Source organism: Cygnus atratus, chromosome 1 (assembly GCF_013377495.2).
Source record: "Cygnus atratus isolate AKBS03 ecotype Queensland, Australia chromosome 1, CAtr_DNAZoo_HiC_assembly, whole genome shotgun sequence".
Classification (NCBI taxonomy): Eukaryota; Metazoa; Chordata; class Aves; order Anseriformes; family Anatidae; genus Cygnus; species Cygnus atratus.
The window spans coordinates 59,135,873-59,157,394 of record NC_066362.1 but is presented as its reverse complement, the minus strand read 5'-3'; the positions used below and the strand labels follow the sequence as shown (position 1 = coordinate 59,157,394).

General features: G+C 41.7%; 1 protein-coding gene across 1 annotated transcript in view; it reads right to left on the bottom strand.

Moving 5' to 3' along the window:
* LOC118254192 (tyrosine 3-monooxygenase-like) overlaps window positions 1-19,290 on the bottom strand; it is a 34,797-nt gene extending 15,507 nt beyond the window's left edge. The window contains exons 1-8 of the mRNA XM_035559251.2: window positions 19,093-19,290; window positions 17,981-18,197; window positions 15,789-15,877; window positions 12,380-12,447; window positions 11,134-11,184; window positions 7,007-7,152; window positions 1,179-1,314; window positions 420-489 (exon numbers count right to left, since the gene is read on the bottom strand). Of these exons, the coding sequence (XP_035415144.1) occupies window positions 420-489; window positions 1,179-1,314; window positions 7,007-7,152; window positions 11,134-11,184; window positions 12,380-12,447; window positions 15,789-15,877; window positions 17,981-18,197; window positions 19,093-19,290 (975 nt within the window). The remainder of the gene's footprint in view (window positions 1-419; window positions 490-1,178; window positions 1,315-7,006; window positions 7,153-11,133; window positions 11,185-12,379; window positions 12,448-15,788; window positions 15,878-17,980; window positions 18,198-19,092) is intronic.
* Window positions 19,291-21,522: the final 2,232 nt, after the last annotated feature.

The following is a 21,522-nucleotide window of genomic DNA, read 5'->3' as shown; positions in this document are numbered from 1 at the left end:
CAAAAAATGTACATCCACAGGCAGAGCCAGCCTAGGGGCTTGATGGCTGTTGGTGGTTGGGTTGGTGCGGCGTCAGACAGGAAGCCAGGGGAATAACGTAGTCTATGCAGCTCAGACAAGCAGCACTGCAGAGGCTCCACCGGCATCCTGCTGCAGGCTGACTTGGCTCTCCCACAGAGATGACCCACAACCACTGCTTGCCCTTCCTTTTACAAAATGTCCACAGGGAGCAGTGCTATCACTCCCTTGGAGTATTTATCTCCTCGGGCACTGCTAGCCCACTACTGCTGGAGGTTGTGAGTCAGACACACCCAAGGCTTAAAATAACATTTCAAGCACCGTGAGCTGTGTGCCTTTGAGGCATGTCTGGCCTGCTACCCAGAGCAATTGGTTAACAGCTAGAAGTACAATCCTCTTACCTGTGAGAACTGGGCAAACTCCTTATTGGCTAGCATGGGAACATGACCCAGCAACTCATGGCAGCAGTCTCTGGAAAATAAGTGACCTTCACATTTAATTAAAGTGGTTTGTTTGTTTGTTTGTTTGTTTGTTGTCCCTGCTCTAAGTGAACATCCTGTGAAAGATTTTAGCCAACAGACCCCCCAAGGGAGCTAGTGTGAGGGTTGCAACTCTTTTAGTTACTCTGCAGTAGGTGCCTCCATACCTGGCCTAACTTTGCAGAGAGTTTGACAAAGCATTCCCTTCTGCCATGGGGATACAGCTGCCCCCCACTACACTGGCTATTGTCTCACTTGCGATGGCATGGGCAATAGTCTCCTATGTCACAACATCTTTGAAAAGACCCTGTTTTGTCCCAGCATACAACAAAAACGTCTGTGTGAACTTGTAATTTCTCATGAAATGTAATTGCTGCTGTCTGGCCAGCACTTACTGGGACAGTTTCACAGCAGGGAATCAAACCCCAGCAGATGGTAAATGAAGACAGGATGAAAAGATTAAACCAGATATTCTCCAGTCTTTTCCTTCTCCAGACAACTTTGTAAGAGAAACAGAGACCCACACCCTTGCATGCATTACTTCCCCCTCTAAAACTCCAGCTATCAGTTTCTCAGATTATTTCATTCTGTGGAATACTGGATAGAGATCCAGAGTTGCTCCCAAGAGAATTATTTCCAACACATTCAAAGGATGGGATTGTGCCATGGTATCATACTTACGGTTCTGGGGAATGCATAGGAGAAGAGAAATGTCTTATATACTGTGTGCACTGGAAGACACGGAATGCCAGGCTGGCAAGGAAGTCACGAGCAGACAGCAGCCCTGCTGCTGGTCTCAGCTGGAAACCTGTTCTGTCTGCAAAGGGAAGTGAGACAGAATTTAAGACTTCCTACGGTTACTTGCTTTATACACTCACTGCAGGTAAGCAGTTTCAGTGGGCCTTCAGGTCCTGTTGCAGTAGCTCCTTCCACCGAAGGATAGTAGGAACATCCTGGCTTATCGTTATCAACATGTGCCTTTTGTCATTAGGGGTCCAGTTAGGGTAACATCAAAACACCCAACTGCTCATCCTATGCTTAGTCACACAGTGATGATGTGAGGTACAGAAGTCCTACTAACCCCAGTTTACATTTCTAACACGTTAACACACATTTGTCATGTCAATGATGTGTCTGAGGTCACACATGATCCCTATGATCAAGCAGGGAATAGAACCTGCATTTTCAGTCCCTGGCTAGTTTACTAGTCCTTGGATTCTCTCTCATTTCCTCCACAGCACATTTAAAAGATGATAAACAGGAGTTTGGCAAAGGAAACCTCCCAACCCTACCCTTGTCTGAGAGCACCTGGCTCCTCTGTGATGCTTGGTTACTGTTTAAGCCTGATCTATGGAATTTCTTATTCCCTACTATGAAATCTCTGGTACCTCACACACTTGAAGATAAGGGTAGGTAAACAATGAGTCTGACCCAGTCTAGGCAATTCTTCTATTTGTCAATGCACCTAGTTCAAAATAGCCCAGCAGTAGAATTGGAGCATACTATTAAACTTCTTCTCAATTTGTCAGTGCATGCTGATATAAACTGCATAAACTATCTCAACCCTGACAAGCCTCCCTGTCAATTTTAGCTTTCAATCTGAACTTCATTAGAACAGGAACACTCAGGAGAAAGAGCAAACGGGTCCTTGTTAGAGATAATGCTGGAATTTGGCCCTTAGCCATCTAATGTCAGAATTTTTATTAGCTATTCTCAGCTATTTTTCCCCTCTGATTTTTTCACCATTATATTTGCCTAGAACAGACTACATACCCTTCCAGTGATGTGATCATACACGTTTTGCTCTGCAGGTGTCCATAGAAGAGGTCAGAAGAACGCAACATTTTTCAATTGGATTTTACCTTGTGCTATCAATATTATCCCCAAACATCCTGCATTACTGTGAAAGGTCTTTGAGAGATGACTAGCAAAATAAACTGTCCTATGGTCAACTGAATGCATAATCTTCATTTCCATGGGAAACATGTTGGTGGTCTGCAAAGCTAAGAAAATTGAAAATCACTGCTTTTAAAGAGAGCCAATGGTAATCTTTTTGAAGTCCTATATTCGAAATCTGTGTTGTATTCTCAGCTCCCATAAATGACATTTCATCTGCTTTAAAGCATAAAACTGTATTTTAAAAAATTCAGAAATGTCTTTTTTCTCCCTTCCCTATCCATATCCTATTGTGTCATGAAGCCTGGAACCTAATTTATTTTATGTAAACAAACAAAAAAATCCCACCCAGAAACCAAGCCATTTACAAGATTTGTTTTGTTTAGTTTTTTAATGTTTCTTCCAACATTTCTTGTCTTGCTCTGTCTGGCTATTAGCATTTTTCTCAGAAAGAAAGAGACAGAGAGGGAGGGAGGGAGGGGAATAAAGACAGAAAGAAAGTGAGAGAGAAAGAGAGAGAAAGAGAGAGAAAGATAAAGAAAAGGAAAGAGAAGGAGAGAGAAAGAGGAAGAAAGAAAGAAAAGAGGGAAGGGAAGGGAAGGGAAGGGAAGGGAAGGGAAGGGAAGGGAAGGGAAGGGAAGGGAAGGGAAGGGAAGGGAAGGGAAGGGAAGGGAAGGGAAGGGAAGGGAAGGGAAGGGAAGGGAAGGGAAGGGAAGGGAAGGGAAGGGAAGGGAAGGGAAGGGAAGGGAAGGGAAGGGAAGGGAAGGGAAGGGAAGGGAAGGGAAGGGAAGGGAAGGGAAGGGAAGGGGAAGGGAAGGGGAGGGAAGGGGAGGGAAGGGGAGGGAAGGGGAGGGAGCTAAAAAGGCCTTACTCGAAGATATAGAAGTGACAAAACATCTCAAACTATTCAGGACAAAAAAAAAAAAAAGAGTGGACAGTAAGGAATTTTTTCTACCTGAGAGTGTGAAGGACTAGGTGGTTAGTGTTTACCATGCTTATCTTCTATTGCTTGAAGGTACTGGGTACAAAACTGACAAAAAAGATGAACAGCAAATAAACCTATGGAGATTATGTCTTTTTCTATATGCTGACCAAAAGCATCAGAGTTAACCAGGGAACTGAAAGTGTTTGCAAAGATGCTTCCTGTTCTCCTCCCTCCCCAGTTAGGAAAGCAACGTGCTATGGGGAATAGAAGACCATCAAATAGGTCTCTATGTGGACTGTCCAGGAGCTAGAACAAAAAGGGTACTTCCTTACTGCTGAAAACATACTAAGCCAATCAGAAAGAACATGAAAAGCTCATAATCTGATAATCTTTGGGCTACATTCTGAGTCTGAGTGAAGTGATAACTACACCATCTGAAAAATACATCAAAACACTACCAAGCCTTGAAGTAACTCAGTTTTAGAAGGACTATGAGAAAGTCTAGGGAAATTTATATTGTTTTAGCATCTATGTTCGAGGAGCAGAAAAGAAATGAAAATTACAGCTTATGTTCCCTGAGATGCCCTTTTAAATACAGGCCAGTGAATCAGACAGTCTGCTGATGGAAGAAGCTTGGCAATTGCCTTCAAAAGCCATAGAAAAAAAAAGTTATCTGCTGAAGGTATTATCTGCAAAATATGAACTTCTATTTCATTAGTGTACTATAAAACCAGAAATCAGCAGCGAACTGGGGGTGTGGCTGCTTGGACCCACTGCCCAAAGGTCTCTGAAACCAGAAAGAGTTGAAGAGAAGGTCTCCAGCAGTTGACCTAAAGTGATCTGTAAGGCTTAATTCTTGGCCTAGAAAAACTTGTGCATACAGGCCTGCGTGTTGTAGTGTGAGCTTGCCTGAGTTCACTGGCTGTAATTTCTTCCAGCTGTGGAGGACAATGAATGTCTAAATCCAAACTTCTTTCCTAGAAAGAAAGAAGTGCTTAGGTTCCTCTAGTTAACACTTTAAGAAAAACTCTTGCCCTGTTAAACTGTCAAGTCCTTAACCTTTTAAATTCCCTTTAGATAATTGCGGAATACTTATGATGTAGAGTTCATTTCTATTTAAACCAACCTCACTACCAGACCAGTTAACACTTGACAGATCTTGTAATTCAACTTACATTAAATTGAAAGGGGATCGCTAAGCAGAGTTCACAGACACTGCTGCGTAAAAGAAAATGGAAGTTCATTTGGCTGTCTGGGCTGTCTATAGCACGATAATTTTCCCTGGAGTATATTCCTCTCTCTCTCTGCATTTCCATTTATTATATAGCTTATTATACAAGGGCTTATCATCTCTTATACTAAAGAATGGTCCAGTCCTTAGAGGCAGTGTTCAGTAAAGATGCATGCTGGGATTTACATCCTAACTGGGAGTGGGACAGTTCAGGGCTCATCCACAGCTAACCAGTGAAAGGACAAATTGCACAATGCATCTCCACACATGGAGATGGGGTGAAATTCATCCACTGTATGCCATGGTAGTAGGTGAAATTCATCCACTGAATGCCAAGGAACTTTGGGAGACCTCACAGCCTAGAGGTTGGTTGAAGTTTGGTTGGGTGAACACTGCACACCCATAGCACAGGAATAAGACTAAGCACACTGTTGATTCATGAGCTGTAGGTATAAAAATTCTGGCCTTGCTGAAGATTGTGGTAAAAGCCACCCAAATTAATAATAAATGATCTTATTAGAGGGAATCATCGAAGATAAGGAGGATATCAATTCCAAGCACCATATAATGGGTCTAAAATAGCTTACCAACTCTTAAATGTGTCTATCTTTAACATAGTTCTTTTGAACCAACTTTGTTCTGTCTATGCTTCATAAAGCCTCCATGCTGAACTACATATCATCTTGGTTTTATCTAAACTTTAAGGAGGGTAGGACTGGCACTTTAGGGAGTCATTCTATCCATTTCCTTGGACACTCATGCCAGGATGGAATAAAATGCCTCCGACATGCCTGATTCTCATTCCCAGTCAGAGAAGTAATTTGGACAATTAGCTTACAGTAGTCATGCCATGTTTGAAATAGTCGAGCTGAAACTCACTGTGAACATTTTCCCAACCACTGCTAGTGGAATTTTCAGAATGACTATTTTTACTGCTGCCTATTTTTTTTTCCCCTTAGGAAAATTTGTATAGCATAGAGAAAATTTAGAACCAGAGCCTACAAAAGAAGCAAGAAAACCCAGACTCAGGGTAATCAAATACTGTCAACCAACATGAGCAATAGGAATAATACTATGAGAGGATATTCTTACATTGTCCTAAACTTTCCCACTTTGAAATCATCTGATTCAGTCAAAGAGTATGAATATCTGTGGTAATCAGACCAGTATCATGTGATTTCTGGAGCTCCCTGCTGTCAGCTACTGTGTAAATGAGATAAGATAAGTTACTTAGTGAGAAAAATATTTATAAGCCCAAGTACTACAGGAGGGATGGCTGAATGGATAGGAAAATACATGAGAAAATACAGAAGAAAATACATAACACACATAGAAATTCCTGCAACTGGTTGGTGCTGGCATCTTCATGAGAGTCACATTTCATATTCCACCCCTCCATTCCCTCACACTAAAATATTTGTCATCAGTTTAATTTTCCCTAAAATTGGCAGTGTCTTGGAAACCTATTCAGCAACAGAAAGCTCAGTCAAGCTAACTAGCATCACGTACTGATATATGGAGCAGGTCATTTGATTTCCTGAATACTCTATTTAAATTGAATTTATTTAAAGTTAAGCCATAGTTTTTATTTATTTATTTTGGCATAGTGAGCAGTTATTCTTCACTCTCTGGAATATTTCATTGTCACTCAAGAAGAGCAAGGAGGTTTCAAAGACAGACTTTCTTTAGTTATTCCTTATAGAGTGGCAAATCTGCTGGTTGACACAAAGTGTCTGGCCTTGAGAATGCGTTCAGCCTGTGGCTTCATAATAATAATAATTCAGGCTCTGTTTCTCTCCAGCCCTACACTAGCCTGCCCCCCACAGTGGGCCTTGCAATCTTATAGGTTCTTCTACCTGAGGCCAAATCTTCATGAATTTATAGACTAGCACCATGACTTTTCTGCTCTCCTACACACTAGGTGCCAAACAGTTTAGACTGGTATGTGGGGCCATAGGGACAGAAAGAAGCAGTGGTGTTGCAAGGAAGCTGTGTTTGTATTGACTAGTAGGACCTCCTGGAAATCGTGTTCCTCTAGCACACATTGGTATCCTGTCTCAAGCAACAGAAAACAAAAAAAGTGGACCTGAGAGGTATTTACCTGTACTTGTGTTTGGGTCTTACTGATAGCTTAGTTGTAGAAGTGTAAAATACAGCAAAACCCACAGAAAAACTATATGCTCAAGTCGTGCTAAGAAGTGTGCTACTATGGTATTGGAATTAGCTGTTTAGTGCTACACCAACTGTAGCCACTGAAAGAACAAACAAACTCAGTCACACCTTGGTCCCTAGATATGCCTCGTATTAATGTCTTACTAACAGTCACCTTGCATGAGGGAAGTTCAACAGCTAACCAGCTCTGCTTGCCAGCTTATGTCCTATAACACAGCTTGTGTACATGTGGTGTACATAAATATCCAGGAATCGTACAATAAGCCATAGTTCAAAATGACTGGCCTTTTAAAAATCTGGAGACATCCTGAAGTTGAGGTATGTTGTCCTCTTGGTAGCCACAGTATTTCTCCAGCTGCTGGAAAGCATCTAGGTATTGTGTGCAAGCATGAGTAGGGTAGAGGCTGCTCAGCTTCCTGTAGACTTCTCTCCTGAAAAGCAAGAGCCATATAGCGTGACCCACCTCAGTAAAGAAGTACTTTTCTGCTCTACCTACAGATCCAGAGAGACATAGACCCCCAGCATAAGCATGAGTCTTGGGACACCTGGTGCTTGGAAGCTGAAGTATGGACAGATGTGACAATGCCTGGGGCATTTTGTTTCATTTTTCCTTCATAAGGTGGGTTCTGTTCCACAAATCTGCTTTATCCCTTAATGTACCCTAATTCTAATTAGGGTTCTAATACTGGTTTGGAAACATTGATTAGGAATAAGGGTATCAGAGGCACAGAGAGAGAGCCAGGCACAGAGGAAGCCACAGAGAGAAAACTGAAGCTGTGGCCTTCTGCGTTATACTATTTAGGGGTGGAATAAGTCAGGTATTCTTTGCTCTCTAAATGGAAGTACAGCTTAAGATGCTGGTCCCTCCACCTCCATGTCCAGCCTGACTGCTAGCCCTAAAAAATCACATTTTCTGATACTGAAGAGTACATCTGTACAGGCAAAGGGGTTCATACTTTTGCAGTTCAAAATGCCTGGCGTGAGCTATGTATTTGAAAGACATGCCAACTTCTTGGAGCATTTAGCCCATCATAAGAAAGGAGACCAGCTGAAAAAAAAAATAGATGTAACCAGATTTTGTCACAGGCTTCAAGCCTCTTTCAGACTTGATGGTGCTTGGTCCTAGAGCTGTGTTTTGGAATATATTTAGCTGTTGCAAAATAAAGAAGTAGTAATAGGATGTCCAGAAACTTATAGAAATGGCTATTTTTGTTCAGACATAGCCCTAGGGTGTTAAAAATTTTATAAACATTGTTTTATGAAAATTGAGATCATTCTTGGAAGTGCTGGCTATGGAAAATGACCTTTTGTTGTTTTTGTTTTTGTTTTTATTTTTATTTTATTATTTTTATTTTTTTTGTGATGCTATTGTTGCTATGGACGTGATAGCCAGTCCCTATAATGGCTCTCTCCATTTGTACAAATGACTTACACAGTGTGGGAGTAATGAACCAGAATGAAAGGAAACAAAACAAAACAAAACTTAGGAGAAATAAAAATAAAAGATCAGAGGAAAACAGTGGCTGCTGTCACTATTGCAAAAGCCGCAGGAGACTGGGCCATTTCCATGGAAGAATTAGGAAAAAATTAGGATGACTAGAGTTCAAATGTTGCCCTGGCTTATTCCCCATAGAATACTACTGACTTCAGTGGGATTGCATAGGATCTGAACCAGTACACAGTTCAGCCCCAGACTGGAGTCTAAAGAGGGCAGGCTTGTTTACACTTCTGCACATATGGTCTCTTTTATCAAAGTATCACTCTACTGTTTGTCCAAACATTGTCTACCACAGAAACATAGACAGTCTCAGAGAGTAGTGATGAATTATCCAAAGTCAAGCATCTGTCCTTTCTAAGTAGCTCTAAGGCAATCATGTAAGTTTACTCCAAAGTCAGTAGAGAGTAGCAGATATTTCCAGAGGACAGTTTAGCTTGCCCTAATATAGTGTCGATGTCTTACCATGTGGAAGTGCTAGTCTGATTGTAAAGGATCTTAGCTCACTGGCCATCTTTCAGAAAACTGAAGTAGAATAAAAAGATGACTACAGTAGGTCTTTCCTATTTATTAAAAACAGCAACAACAAACAAACAAACAAACAAACAATAATAGAGCCCAGGAATATATCTTCAGTAGGTGTTTGGGGCAAACCACTACCAACAACAAAAGGAAAAACAAACAAACAACAACAACAAACTTCACATGCTTGAGTAGTAGTGATTCTGACCATGTCTGGGGATTTGGTTCTTTATCATCATATCGTTGTCAACATCCCTTGTCTCCACAATCAAAAGACCATTAAGCTGCTATTTGAGGGTCATCCAGTCCAGAGAGGGGAAGAGAAAGTTTTGGAAGTGTGGGCTATGCGACACTCCAGAAAGAAGCTTTATATTGAAGGATGGAGCCAGTCACACGAAAGACTTTAAAGTCAATGCTTGTATTTTGCATAAATACCCTAATTCTTTTAGATAAAAAGTGGTACTACTCAGCTTTTTTATGAAGATGTGACAGGTGCATCCCCATAATTTTGTTGAAGATTCTCACTTTTTCTTGTGATAGCTTTTACCCACAAGACATATTCTATGACTACTTAGTTTCACAGCCTTCCAAGAGTGCTGCTTAAAAACACAAACTCAGCTCATCTGAACCCTCTGTTTTCTGAAAGTCATATTTCTGCACTTGATTAGTTTTCATTTTTATAACCATGTTGCTGCAAACTGAAGTCATCCAACAACTCTTCAGAGTGAACACCAAGGGAATTTAGTCTGTGCTACAAATTTCCCTTTCAATTGCACTGAGCTCAATTAAGTTGTGCTGTAATGCAGCTGACCTCAGGGCACAGCCCCAGGGAGCTGTGATAAACATTGAGAGTTCTAATTTTGGAAACAGCTTCACAACCTGGGTTGCTGTGGCTGGTTGTTTGGGGAAATAGGCAGATACTGCTTTAAAGGTCTGTTCTGTTACCACAGTGGGACTAATTCTAGGTGGAGAAGGGCAGGAATGACGGAGGTTGGCAACAAAAGGGAAAAACAGGAAAGAACACAAAATTAAATTTTCTTAAATATGACTTTTCCACACACCATCCCATGCCAAGATTGCTGGCTGGTGGTAGAAATCATGAGCATGACACTGACTATCAATCTTTGACAATTGAAAGATGCTATAAAAACTTATTTGAGCTTAATAAAAATGTGATTGCCTGGGTGAGTTGGATGCAAGGTTTCTGTGATTGTGGGCAACACCCCTCAAGCTTTCTATGGCACAATAAATTTTATTTAAAGTAAAATAATCATTGAAAAGGATAGGATGACCCTGTGGTTGAGGTCCTGGTATGAGAGATCTAGAATATGGATTTAATTTCCAGCATTGACATTAACTTCCTGTATAATTTGGGGCAAATCAGTTAAGTGCTCACTTTTTCAGTTCCTTAGTTAAAAATGTGGCTATCATTGCCCCCTTTTCCCACCTTTAGGCTGACTTTCCATTTACGTTGTAAACTTATCTGAACAAAGACTCTATTATGCATACATAAGGTACCTTGCACAATCCTGGGGGCCTCCTCTTAGTTTGGGGCATTTGGATATATTTCTGTTTGTATTATCACATAAATGCGTAATTATTGGTACTTACTGAGAGTTATTAAAGAGTGGGAGAAAGTGGAAACAGGTATATGAGATAAGAACTCCCCTTTCTTTCAGCTCTACCACTTATATCATGTAAAGTCTGCAAACATACTGTGAATTGAATGAATGTTTGGCAATTTTTTTAAGTGGCAAATCTTCAGGAGAAGCAAAGACCTAATGAAGACATGCTGCACCCACGTAAAAGTAACTTGCCCATCATTTCATATGACCTCAAAGACAGCGCAAATAATGTATCCTGGAAGGACACCCCAAAGTTTCCTTCACTGTAAGTTCAAGAGAACGATGCTTATTCATGTTAACAGCAAAGAATATTTGCAGAATAACAGGCACGTGGATTAGCCACATCCTGTGAGTGAGCTGCTATCCCATGAGTGGGCACTTTATCTTGGTAACAGATCTGGAGAGGCAATAGTTCCGTCACCACCAGAGGCATGATTAATTAGAAGTCAATTAGAAGAAATCCAAGGAGGAATCAAGGTTGCTCTTGAAGGTTAAGATATTCTACTATAGGCTCCAGGTGTTTTGTAGCTTCTGATATCTTGATGTGATTGGCGGGCAGGGTCAAGAATACATGTTTTGCTCTATAAAGTGAATAGGGCCAGCCTAGAGAATGAGTTTCTGCAAAACAAATGACCAAAAGGGAACACTTTATCATGAAGTAAAATTTGTGGTTTCTAAATGTGTCTTCAAAATAATTGTCTCATATCGCCTGTCCTTCCTGACACTGCAATGGAATGGCCCAGGATTCAGTGTATAAGTAACAAACTCACCAAGTTGCAGTCTCCTGTGCTGTGTACTCAATGCGAGGCAACGGGTCCCCTCTGTAATGAAGAGGAGGAAATAATGCATGTTTCTAAAGCAGATTTCAAATTCAGTCATACAAAGATCACTTCTTTGTCCTGGTAGACTCTAATGTGTGTATTTTCTCCCCTGTTCAGTGTGGGGAGGAAACAGAAGAACATGGTAAGAAAGGGAGCTGTGTTCTGCTTGATAGAAGAAAAAAACAGGCCTTCAGGCTTAACCTTATCTCTGTTGAAGGCAATCAAGCAACCACCATACACTGTGTATCTGGATGATCCATCCATGAGGATGTGATCAGCACAGTATTATCATCAAACTCATCAGCAGAGATCTGTCCAGGCATACACTGCATGCTTATCATTAAGTTCGCTGATGAACAGTCTTATCTCCAATTCTTCACTATTACTTCTCCAATAGTTCAGTCAGTTCAGTCTGTGCTTTTGTGATGTTTTGTGCTGGACTAGCTGTGATATATAGCGGCAATGAGAAAATTATAGTCAAATAGAATTCTTTTCAGATCTCATGACTTGGAAGTTTTTACCATTTCTTGGACACCATGAGGCTGATAATCCACAACCAGTTCTAACAATTTAGTTAACTCTTCCAGACAACAGTGTGATTCTGGTGAAGTTTTACAAAGAAAGATGGGAACACTTTCAATCATGCACATGGGAGATTAGAGGTTTTTAGGCTTTTCCCTCTTTCAATTAGAAAAGACAATTGCCCTGTAGCCCTGATAGCATTTCTTCAGTCAGGGAGATTTTGGTTGGGAACAGTAATCTACATGGACTTGGCCATTTTGTCAAACAAATAAAGTAGTAAATTTCTTTTCTTTGTCAAAAATATGTACTAAAAATTTGCCAAGGAATGTCCTAAAAATTGTTCCTCATAGTTCCTTGAAAAAGATTAGCCTCATCTTAGGAGCTTGTCCTAGAAGGAATTGCAAGGTTGAAATGAAAGACCTATATGGAGAAATTACCCCTGCTAAGACACTGAATGAGATGTGAATACAACCCTATGACTTTTAAGATGTATTTGCTGTGTTGTGAGAAAAGTCTGCATTGTATGGAGGTAAAGTTTCTATATCTAAATTCTCTTTTCTAATAGATAGCCCGATAGATACATCACTAAAAGATTAAGGTTTCCCTTGCACATGAGGATGTCTGAAAGTGCATAGTGATTGTTTAAGTGTCTCTTCAACAGTCTTGTACTTACGCTCTGTAATTATAGGCAAGGTCAGCAAAGAATGCCCTCCGTTTCCTGTACTCCAGGTCAGTGTATCCCTGAGTTAGAACATAATTCAAAAAAAAAAAAAAAGTTTCACATTAAGAGAGATTTCTGGGCACGAATAAATATGCTGGCAGAAGCATTCAAAATAACTAGGCCTCAGTTAGGCTGTTTTCTCTGAGGCAATGAATCTTGATCCTTATGAACAGGGCAAGCCAAAGTCTGCACTCAGTTTCATCCATGACATTTTGCTGAAAATGTTGGGCCTGTGACCAGAAAGGAAAGTAACATGGCTTGGTATGAAGGTTTTGGAGTTGTTCATAAACACTGCATCACTTACCACTAAACTTACAGTCAAATTTAAATGAAAATCACATTAAAAAAAGTAATTGAATTGGAGGTGTCTCTTCTGCTGGAAGGGAATTGAGTCTCTGAGTCATTGCTCTCCTGTGCTAAGCATGAAGGTTGCAGTGCTGGAGTGTGATGGGCATAATGGTACCAAGCCCAGTATCACCTCACAAGAGAAAGTACACTGCACCCGCACGATGCTCTGCACTTTGGGAAAAGAAGGGGTATTCACTGGCTAGAAATCACTGGAGCCACCAGTGAATCTACGGAAAGTATATGTATTCATCTGAATCTCCTCTTGCCCATTTATTGCCGTGTTATAATAAAGGCAGATTCAGTGGTGTCTGTTCAAAAGAGCAGTTTACTTATTAAAAGCAAGAATTCCCTCCCCTCCCCCCCCGCCCCACCTCCCCTGCAATGTTTACTAGAAGTGGAGTTTCAAGCAGGGGTCTCCAGCTATTAAATATGAATAGACATGTGGAATCAAATTCCTTTGAATTTTACATCATTCATAATAGGAATAAAATCTGAAATCTGGCACTGTGTTACTAATATAACTCATAAAGCAGCGTTGATCAGCATCACTGTACAAATATTTATTATTCTAAAATATTCAGAACTTACTGGAACCACTTTGCATTCTACAAGCCAACTTTCTCCCTTAAGCTTATTCACATAATTTTCAGTGTAGCGATAATACCAGTAATACTGCAGTTAATGAGTACTGTGTGCGTGAATCTGAGGAAAGAACTGGATCCCAAGAGCAAGTTTATTTGTTGTCATGTGTTATGAAAAACACGGTCATTCAAATACCACCCTTGCTTGTCTGTAGCTATAATGTGTCCATGCAAAACACATGAAAAAGCCATTTGGCCAGAGTCTTGGTGCTATGACCTCTCAGCTTTGTCCCTGCAGGAGGAGCCTCCCCCAGGAAGCACCATACAGGTGTCAGGGTGCCCCTGCAACTGGTGTCATGGCTTTTCCAGCCATTAAAGAGACAGTAAAGAACAAAGCAGAACTGTTGAGATGGATAGCCCAAACTGCCTATTCAACAGTTAAATGTATATGCAAAATCTCTGCTGAGCCAGCTGTGGACATTAATGTTTGGTACTTTCCATTAGCCTGTCCACATTGAGCCATGGTCTGCAGCACAGTAAGTGAGGCTGACTTGTGCCCCTGCCTGGCATAGATGAATGATTTCCAGTGCCTGAGCTAACTTGTTTCAAGTTTAGGTATTTCTACATTGCATTGCAATCTGCAGCGGTGACTGATCCCCGCTCAGCACTCCAGTAACTCTACACCACTCATGCTTTCTCTCACCCTCTTCAGTGCTCACACCTTCTCTTTGGCAAAGTAAAAGCAGAACATAGTCGGATTCAAGTAATTCCCAACGTGCATTCATTAATCTCATGGGAAACAACCTCATAGATAGCTCAGGAAAAACATAGGCAAATACTTGGAATATTTCTACCAGAAAGATGCAAGGAAGAAAGAAAGATAGAATCACAGAATCATAGAATATCCTGAGTTGGAAGGCACCCACATGGATCATTGAGTCTAACTCCTGGCTGATGTCCTGGTTGAGCATGATATGAAGATCCCCTAGAGATTTCTAGTTTAATAAGTCAAAAATAGAAAATAGACCAGATTTATTTTATTTTATTATTTTTTTTTAAGCTACCACACAGGGCTGTACATAGGTAACACTATAAAGATTGTGCAGGTTAATAAAATAGTCTAAATAGAATTCAGATATTTAAAGAAGAGAAGGATGAAATCACGTAGATTCCATTAGCACCCATCTAAATCTTCTTTGCACATTTCAGCGCAAAGCCTGTTTTTTCCTTTTCATGCTTCACTTCTACATGATGTTTTGCAGAACACTTCACAGCAGTTCCAAGACCTGCCTTGGCAATCAGCAAAAGGTCCTTCAGATCCCCTTATCTGCCTGTACCTAACTCTTATATCTCATCTATGCTAAAGCTGCAAACCATTGATACTTGTTCTCAGTACTTTGTCTTAGAATTATCTTCACTGGAGCAATACTCTCCAATGCATTTTTTCTCTTCCTTTTCTATATTTTCTGCATATGGCAGGGCTAAGATTACATAGATGTAACTGTTATGAGTAAAGCCCTTTCTGTGGCCCACTCTTAACCAAAACCTACTGCCTGAATCCAAGGGAAAGCCCATCACAAACATTCTAACAATGTTTTGCAAACAGAGCAGTATCCATAAATACTGCCAAAATCCTGGTTTCAAAAACCTTGGGAAAAGTCAGATATAAATAAGGGTTTTACTCTTTGAAACTTGCTTCCAATTTAAACTTCAGGTGCTTATCTCAGTAGGAATCACTAGACATTTTGAGCTTCTTCAGTCACATTTAAATCTCAGTTCCAGTATTATGTCCATGAATCAGTGCTGCCATGTATTTATCTTATTTTCTGTCTAGACAATGTTTGCAAGTTTAAGCATCTTACTTCTCTCTGCGGGATCTGAGGATCTGGTATTTATTAGTGACTAGCTCTTTGCTGCTTGTCCTCATTACCATCCACTATACATCTGCACTTGAATGAGATTCCTGGCATTTGCAAAATTGAAAAGGCAGATATAAAGTGTTTGAAAGGTTGAGGCATAGAAAACACAAAACATGGAAAGGTGGGGAACTTGACTGTTAAGTGGGCCAGCTAATACAAAGTGGGCATAATTCAAATATAATGGGTGAAATAATAAACAAGAGATATTTTTTTAAAACTAAACAATGAAAGCTAAACACATGCTAAAGACTATATTGCATAGAAATGACTGTATCATATGCCTATTGTTAATCCTATTTACCTTGGTGAATCAGGGCCCATAAGCTTTTCTCATTAGATTATTCATTCTGCAATTCTAGACTCCACTGAAAATCAATCTTTATCTGGCCCTTTTTTGCTGTCCTTTCCTGGGTATTTCTTTACTCCTAAAATTCTCCACAAACAAACAAACAAACAAAAAAACTACACAGAGTTTCTTTTTGAAAAACAAACCAACAGTAACCTCAAACTTACAGGGTGACAATGCTCCAAACTAGGATCATATGTGGTGATCAGATGGTGACACTTGTCCAGATCTTGGATTTTTCTGGGAAACCAGGGCACTTGAAAGAAAGTAGCAATAATTAAATGAGATAGGATCAAATAATTTAAAAGAGACACAGAAAATAGAAGTTATGATGAAGATTGCAAACTTTATTTTCATCAATAAATATCTAAATACTCATATGTATATCAGTTATTGAGTTCCATTTTGCTGGCTAAGCTGGCAGACTGGATGAAAAATGATTCAAAACTAACTTGCTACGATAATACGTCAGTTTTAATTAACAGAGACAATATTTAAAGACAAAAATATTTCATCTTAGACCTAATGAGATGGTCTGTTTGACACACCACAAGAAATTTCTTTCTGTTTTAGGTTTCAAAAAATATTTTGACCTAAAAAGTATCCTTAAATTTTCATACTTCTAAAAGTGAAAACAGTATTTTAAAAGGAAAATGTGAACTTTCTAGAAACAAAATAAGCCAAGAAGTATCTTGACTTCATTTTTTTCCCCTCTCTCATTTTTTTTTCTCCCAGCAAAAATTAATCAAGCATTAGCTGAATTTCCAAACAGTTTACTTCTCCTGAAGAGGGGACCTTTTCTGGTGACTAAAAGCATATTTGTACAGTACCCATTTTAATTTAAGTCCAAGCATTTATAACCAATTAATTAAAAATCAGCAACAGAGGAAAGGCAAAGTTAATGCTGCTTTCTGAGATCAGACTGGTGTTGAGATCAGACTCTGTTGTTACACCTGAGAAAAGGTCCTTTGGGGATCACCTGAACCTGATACTTGACAAGAGGACACCAGGCATCTCTGTACTGAATGGAATATTTAACTTTAGTCCTACTAAATTACATCCAAGCACTGCAAGTGCACAAACGTACAAGGCTACAAAAGTACACAGATGCTGGGAAATGCCAGCTCTATCATGCTGTTATAGTCAATGCTGCAATAAGAAGAAAGAAATACAAGTCAGACAGATTTCTTACAACACGCTTTATTTATTTTTATTTTTTGAGTCTTTGTCTTTGGCTCTGCTAATGGTTCTATATGCAAGTCCCTTGTCATTCCATTTGTGACCATGTCTCCTCAAAACCTATACCTGATCATGAGTCATCCAGTGTATATCCCCATATGCATCTTGCCTATCCTCTACTAAGTCCTGGGAGAGGGCAGACAGGCTAAATGAGAGGGGAGAAAGGACTGTAGCAGAATCCTTGACCTTGTTACAGAAGTGCATGCAGCCAGTAAAACAGGGATGGTGCTGACAGATACCAGTTTGACTGTCTCTGTCTTTGCTTCATAGAAGCAGAGGTAACCGCTGCTTTTCTCCACTTCTTTTGGTTGGTACCAAGTTCTTTTGCATTAAAGCCATCAAAGCAGGGCATTGTCCCATCACTTTCCTTAAGCAAACTCCCTGGGAGGACCTGGCTGGCTCATCTAAAAACTCCAAAGAAAAGAATAGAAGGTCCATGTGGGAAAAAATAGATGCACCCAGGAGCTGGAGCCTTAGGTCTGTTCACTACAAGAAGCTCATCTCCTTCTTCTACCAGTCTGCCTGGTGCCTGCAGGCTCTCTGCTGACCCCCTTTCCTTTTTGCACACTGGATGCTCCTTCCTAATGGTTGCATTTAGCTCTTTTCTATGAAGGAGCAGTCTACCTCCAGAGAGTCAGACGGCAGCAGACAGGACACCATAAACAGAGAGCTATAGCTTGTTTTAACAAAACCAACACAACACACTACAAGCAAATGAAACATTCAGACTATCTACCATATTATTGCATTCCCATCAAGTGTCTGTGGTCACTCCGAAGAGCCTCGTAGCTGTCAATTCTCTGTACAGGTCTCAGCCCACAGTCCTCCTGTCATTGAGGAGTTTCCAGTTTCACCTGAGCTTCATGTTTTGCTGCTCTATCCTTCTCAGCTCCCTACTTAATGGAACACTTTTCTCACCTCAGTTCCACTAGCCATGTCAAAATGCCTCCCTTTCTACACCATTGGGAATGGTCCCAAGGTAAACAATCACATGCTGAAGAAAAGTGAATGTATGCTCACCTGTTTTCCAGACTGATTAAATTAATACTATTAAGAGAAAGCTAAAAAACCTACTCCAAATAGAAACAAAACAGCACTAACATACGCATATGTTTCTTACCTTTGTCTTCTCTGCCAGTTTTCACATCCTCTGCTGCTCTCTTTAAGGATGTGATAATGATATTAGCATCAGCACTATGAACTTCACATTCAACAAAAATGTCAAGATCATCAGCAGAGTTCTTGGGCTTTTTAGCTTGCCTGGTTTCGAAGTGATGGATCTGAGTTTCAAACATCTGCAAGAGCCAGATGTTGATATGATGAGGCTTGTCAAAAGACTGAAAAGCCAAATAAATCTAGAAACACTTATACAATATCTTCAAAAGGTGACTAAAAGAGGTATTAACAAGAAGTATGTGTTAAACAATGAAGCCTAGTAATGCCCAGTTTAGAAGGAGCTAAAATACATGCAGGGCTAAACAGTAAACACAGTAGAATTACGTAGAGAGAGATGGAGATGAAAGATAAGATACTGTTGATTGTGGCATTTCATCTGTGTAGAAATAGCAAATGAGTGACTGGGTAACTCTTGAGAGCCTGGCAAAATGAAAGCAGATCTATTGATGTATAATAACACCATAATCATTAAATAATTGCAAACAATTAAAAATAAGTAACAAATACAATACTTTTCTTTTGAGATATTCATTTTCACAGATGAGAGTGAGCACCTGGTAGGGGTACTTCATGTGCCCAGAATATATAATGCGTGAATGGTTTACAGCTCTTGTGTTCTCTATATCTCCTGCCAAATATGCAGGAAAAATCACTGGCTTCTAACAACACCACAGTCTGAGTACTTGAAATGCTGGCCTGTTTTTTAGTCATGGCTGGCCACCACAATTGCTAGAAACAGACAATAGACTGGTATCTGCTATGAACAGTTCTTGCATAAAATGATGATTCTTCTAAATGATTGTGTCTAGCTGCTTCCTCCCTCCAGAACACTATCCTCCATCTAGAGAGGCCAGTCAAGCTCTCTAAGACTCTGAAGCACAATAGGGACAAGAAGGAAGGGAGAAAGCAGGAGGAGGCATAACTTGGGGGCACAGGCAAGCAGAAGGAGAGCAGTAAGAGACGGGGAGATGCAGAGTAGGAGAGGTGAAGGCAATAGGGGCAGAAGAGGTGGGTCAGTGGAGAAAGGGAATGGAAGGTGAGTGGCAGGGTCTGTACCTCAAAGACTTTGGCTGCCCTGGAGAACTCAGTCTTCCTCACATTGCAGAGGGTGAGGGTCAGGATGAGAGTGGCTCCACCATCCTCCTTGTTGGAGTCAAGGCTGCCTTGCCTGTTCAAGGATTGTATGCTGCGCATCACCTTGTCCTTGCTGGCCTCTTCCCTTTGGCCTGAGATCACCCCAAAGTCAGTCTTCATTGGGAGCCAGAGCAGAAGACTGCAACTGCAAAATGTTCAGTGAAAACTTCCTGAGGATGTGTGTACTTCTACCAGAGTAATGGCTGGGGATTGTGATGGGACTGGAGATGCAGTGGGACTATGTGGGTGGTGAGACCAGAGCTGACAGATGGCAGTGATGCAAGCTGGTTCCTACTGTGTTGGATGTAGAACCATTTATGTCAGCCATGCCAGACACATCAAGGGAAACCGCCTGCGTATGATCTGCGTAAGAGCCCAAGATAACCCCCCTCTTCTGGGTAACTTCAAAGCAGGGCACTCCCGCTCTGTTTGAAGGTGTCTGCAAGCCATTCACCCCCGGAGATGGGCTCCTTTGAGGAGAGGCAATTACCCTGAGTACCATTTACATCTCCCAATCTGGACCGCCCTGCACCATTTCTCAGATAGCGCTTCCTTCCCATTCTCTCTTATCTCAATGGGGGCCCATCTGCATTGGCCATGCCCCCAGAGAATCAAACAGGCTCTTGCCCCACTTCCTAGCCCAATCCAAGCGGTGTCCCCTTTGCACTGACACAATTGTGGGAGTGCCAGAAAGATCTATGTGAGTCAAAATCAAATCTCATTGCCTGCTTCTGAGCTCTTCCTGCCCACAGGCTGACCTGTCCTTCTCTAGCCCCACATAGGCTGACTGCAGCCTCCCTGTTAAGTTCCTCTTAGCTGGCTCCCCAAGTTATAGCGTGCCCCTGTGAAAGTCATCTTGTAGGCCCAAAAGGAAGGCCACTGTTTTGTCCACCCTTCACAGATGGAGCCATTTTCTGTGTGATCCTTAGCTGATCCAGGATGGGTCTCACACCTCAGTGATGAATTTTTCTTAGCTCCTCCCTGGCCTGGGAAGTTAAATACAACCCGGAGACCATGGCTACACTGCATTTCTCCTTAGCCCATGAGGCCAGGGAAGGCCTCAGTTCTCCTAGCTATTCCCTGGCCAAGACAGACAAACCCAGGGCAAATTTCAGAGCACTGCACCTGGAAGGCAGGTCTCAGCGTCCTGAGGAACATCCGTCCACCCAGACCTGGGGCACCCCAGGCTCTGTAGGGTGGATGAGTGCCAGCCTGGGAAGCGTGGTCCCCGCAGCTGTGCACAGCCCAAGCCCCAGTGCCACAGGGCCTGGCACTGCCCACTGGCCGGGCAGGGCTGGCCACTGGCTGCGATCCTGAACCCAGCCAGGCTTCGGGATCTGTCAACTTCATCTGCCATGGGCTGCCCCCAACCCTACACCCCTGGCCCTGCTTATGTCCCAAGAAGGCATGTCAGAGAGGTCTGTGCAGAGCCCAAGGGAGCACCGGGCTTAACTGCATCTGTAAACCAAATAGGATAGGGAAGGTGGGGTGAAGAAAGTAGGCTTTGAGGGGGAAAAAATGCTGTTCCCACACCCGTGTTACCATAGCAGAGGTGACAAGGCTGGGCATGAAGGAGCTGAGACAAGTCTGACTGTCTGAGTCCAGACTGGGCCTTCCCCATGGAAAGTGGGTTCATGCGTCCCCAGATTCAGGTCACAGGCATGGCACAAACAACAAGTGCCACAAGCTCTATTTTTCCAGCCTATTCTCTCCTGAGTCCTTGCACTGCAGGTGAAAGCCCTAGGTCTTGAGATGTATGTCTATGGCACTGGTCACAAGTATTAAGAGGGCAGAACCATCAGGCTCTTATGGTTGTCTTAACAACCTAGTGTCAGAGTCCCATATCTCCGTACTTGTACAACATGAAGCAGAATGGTCCTGTGTATATGAATTGAGGTTTCTCAGTAGACCCAGACTGGATTCATGAGCCACCTTTGACAGTTAGAGCACAATAAACAAAGCTTGCAGTGCAGCTTTGTAGCCCATTGCAGATCCAGCACAGAGAGTTGTGGCTCCCAGGTGGTAACGTGTCCTTCCCCAGCCAGTGGATGCTCTACCGCCACCTTGGATCCATACTTGGGACAGGCCCAGGAAGGCTCCATACATGGTTTCATGGTGTAAGTCAGCTTTCCTAGGGCATCCCACTGCCAGAGTGTTGGTTTCAGCACTTTTGGGGACCCCTAGGAGTACAGTAGGAGAGGTTTCAGGCTGAATGTTGCAGTTTAAAGGGGTATGCAAGGACAGAACACAGTGTGTCCCACAGGGACAGGCAGCTTCTCCTTGCAGAAAGTGTGTCTCTCCAACCCCAAAAGCCAGTAGGCTTACCCTCTCCTGTTCCCTGAGAGGGAGGCC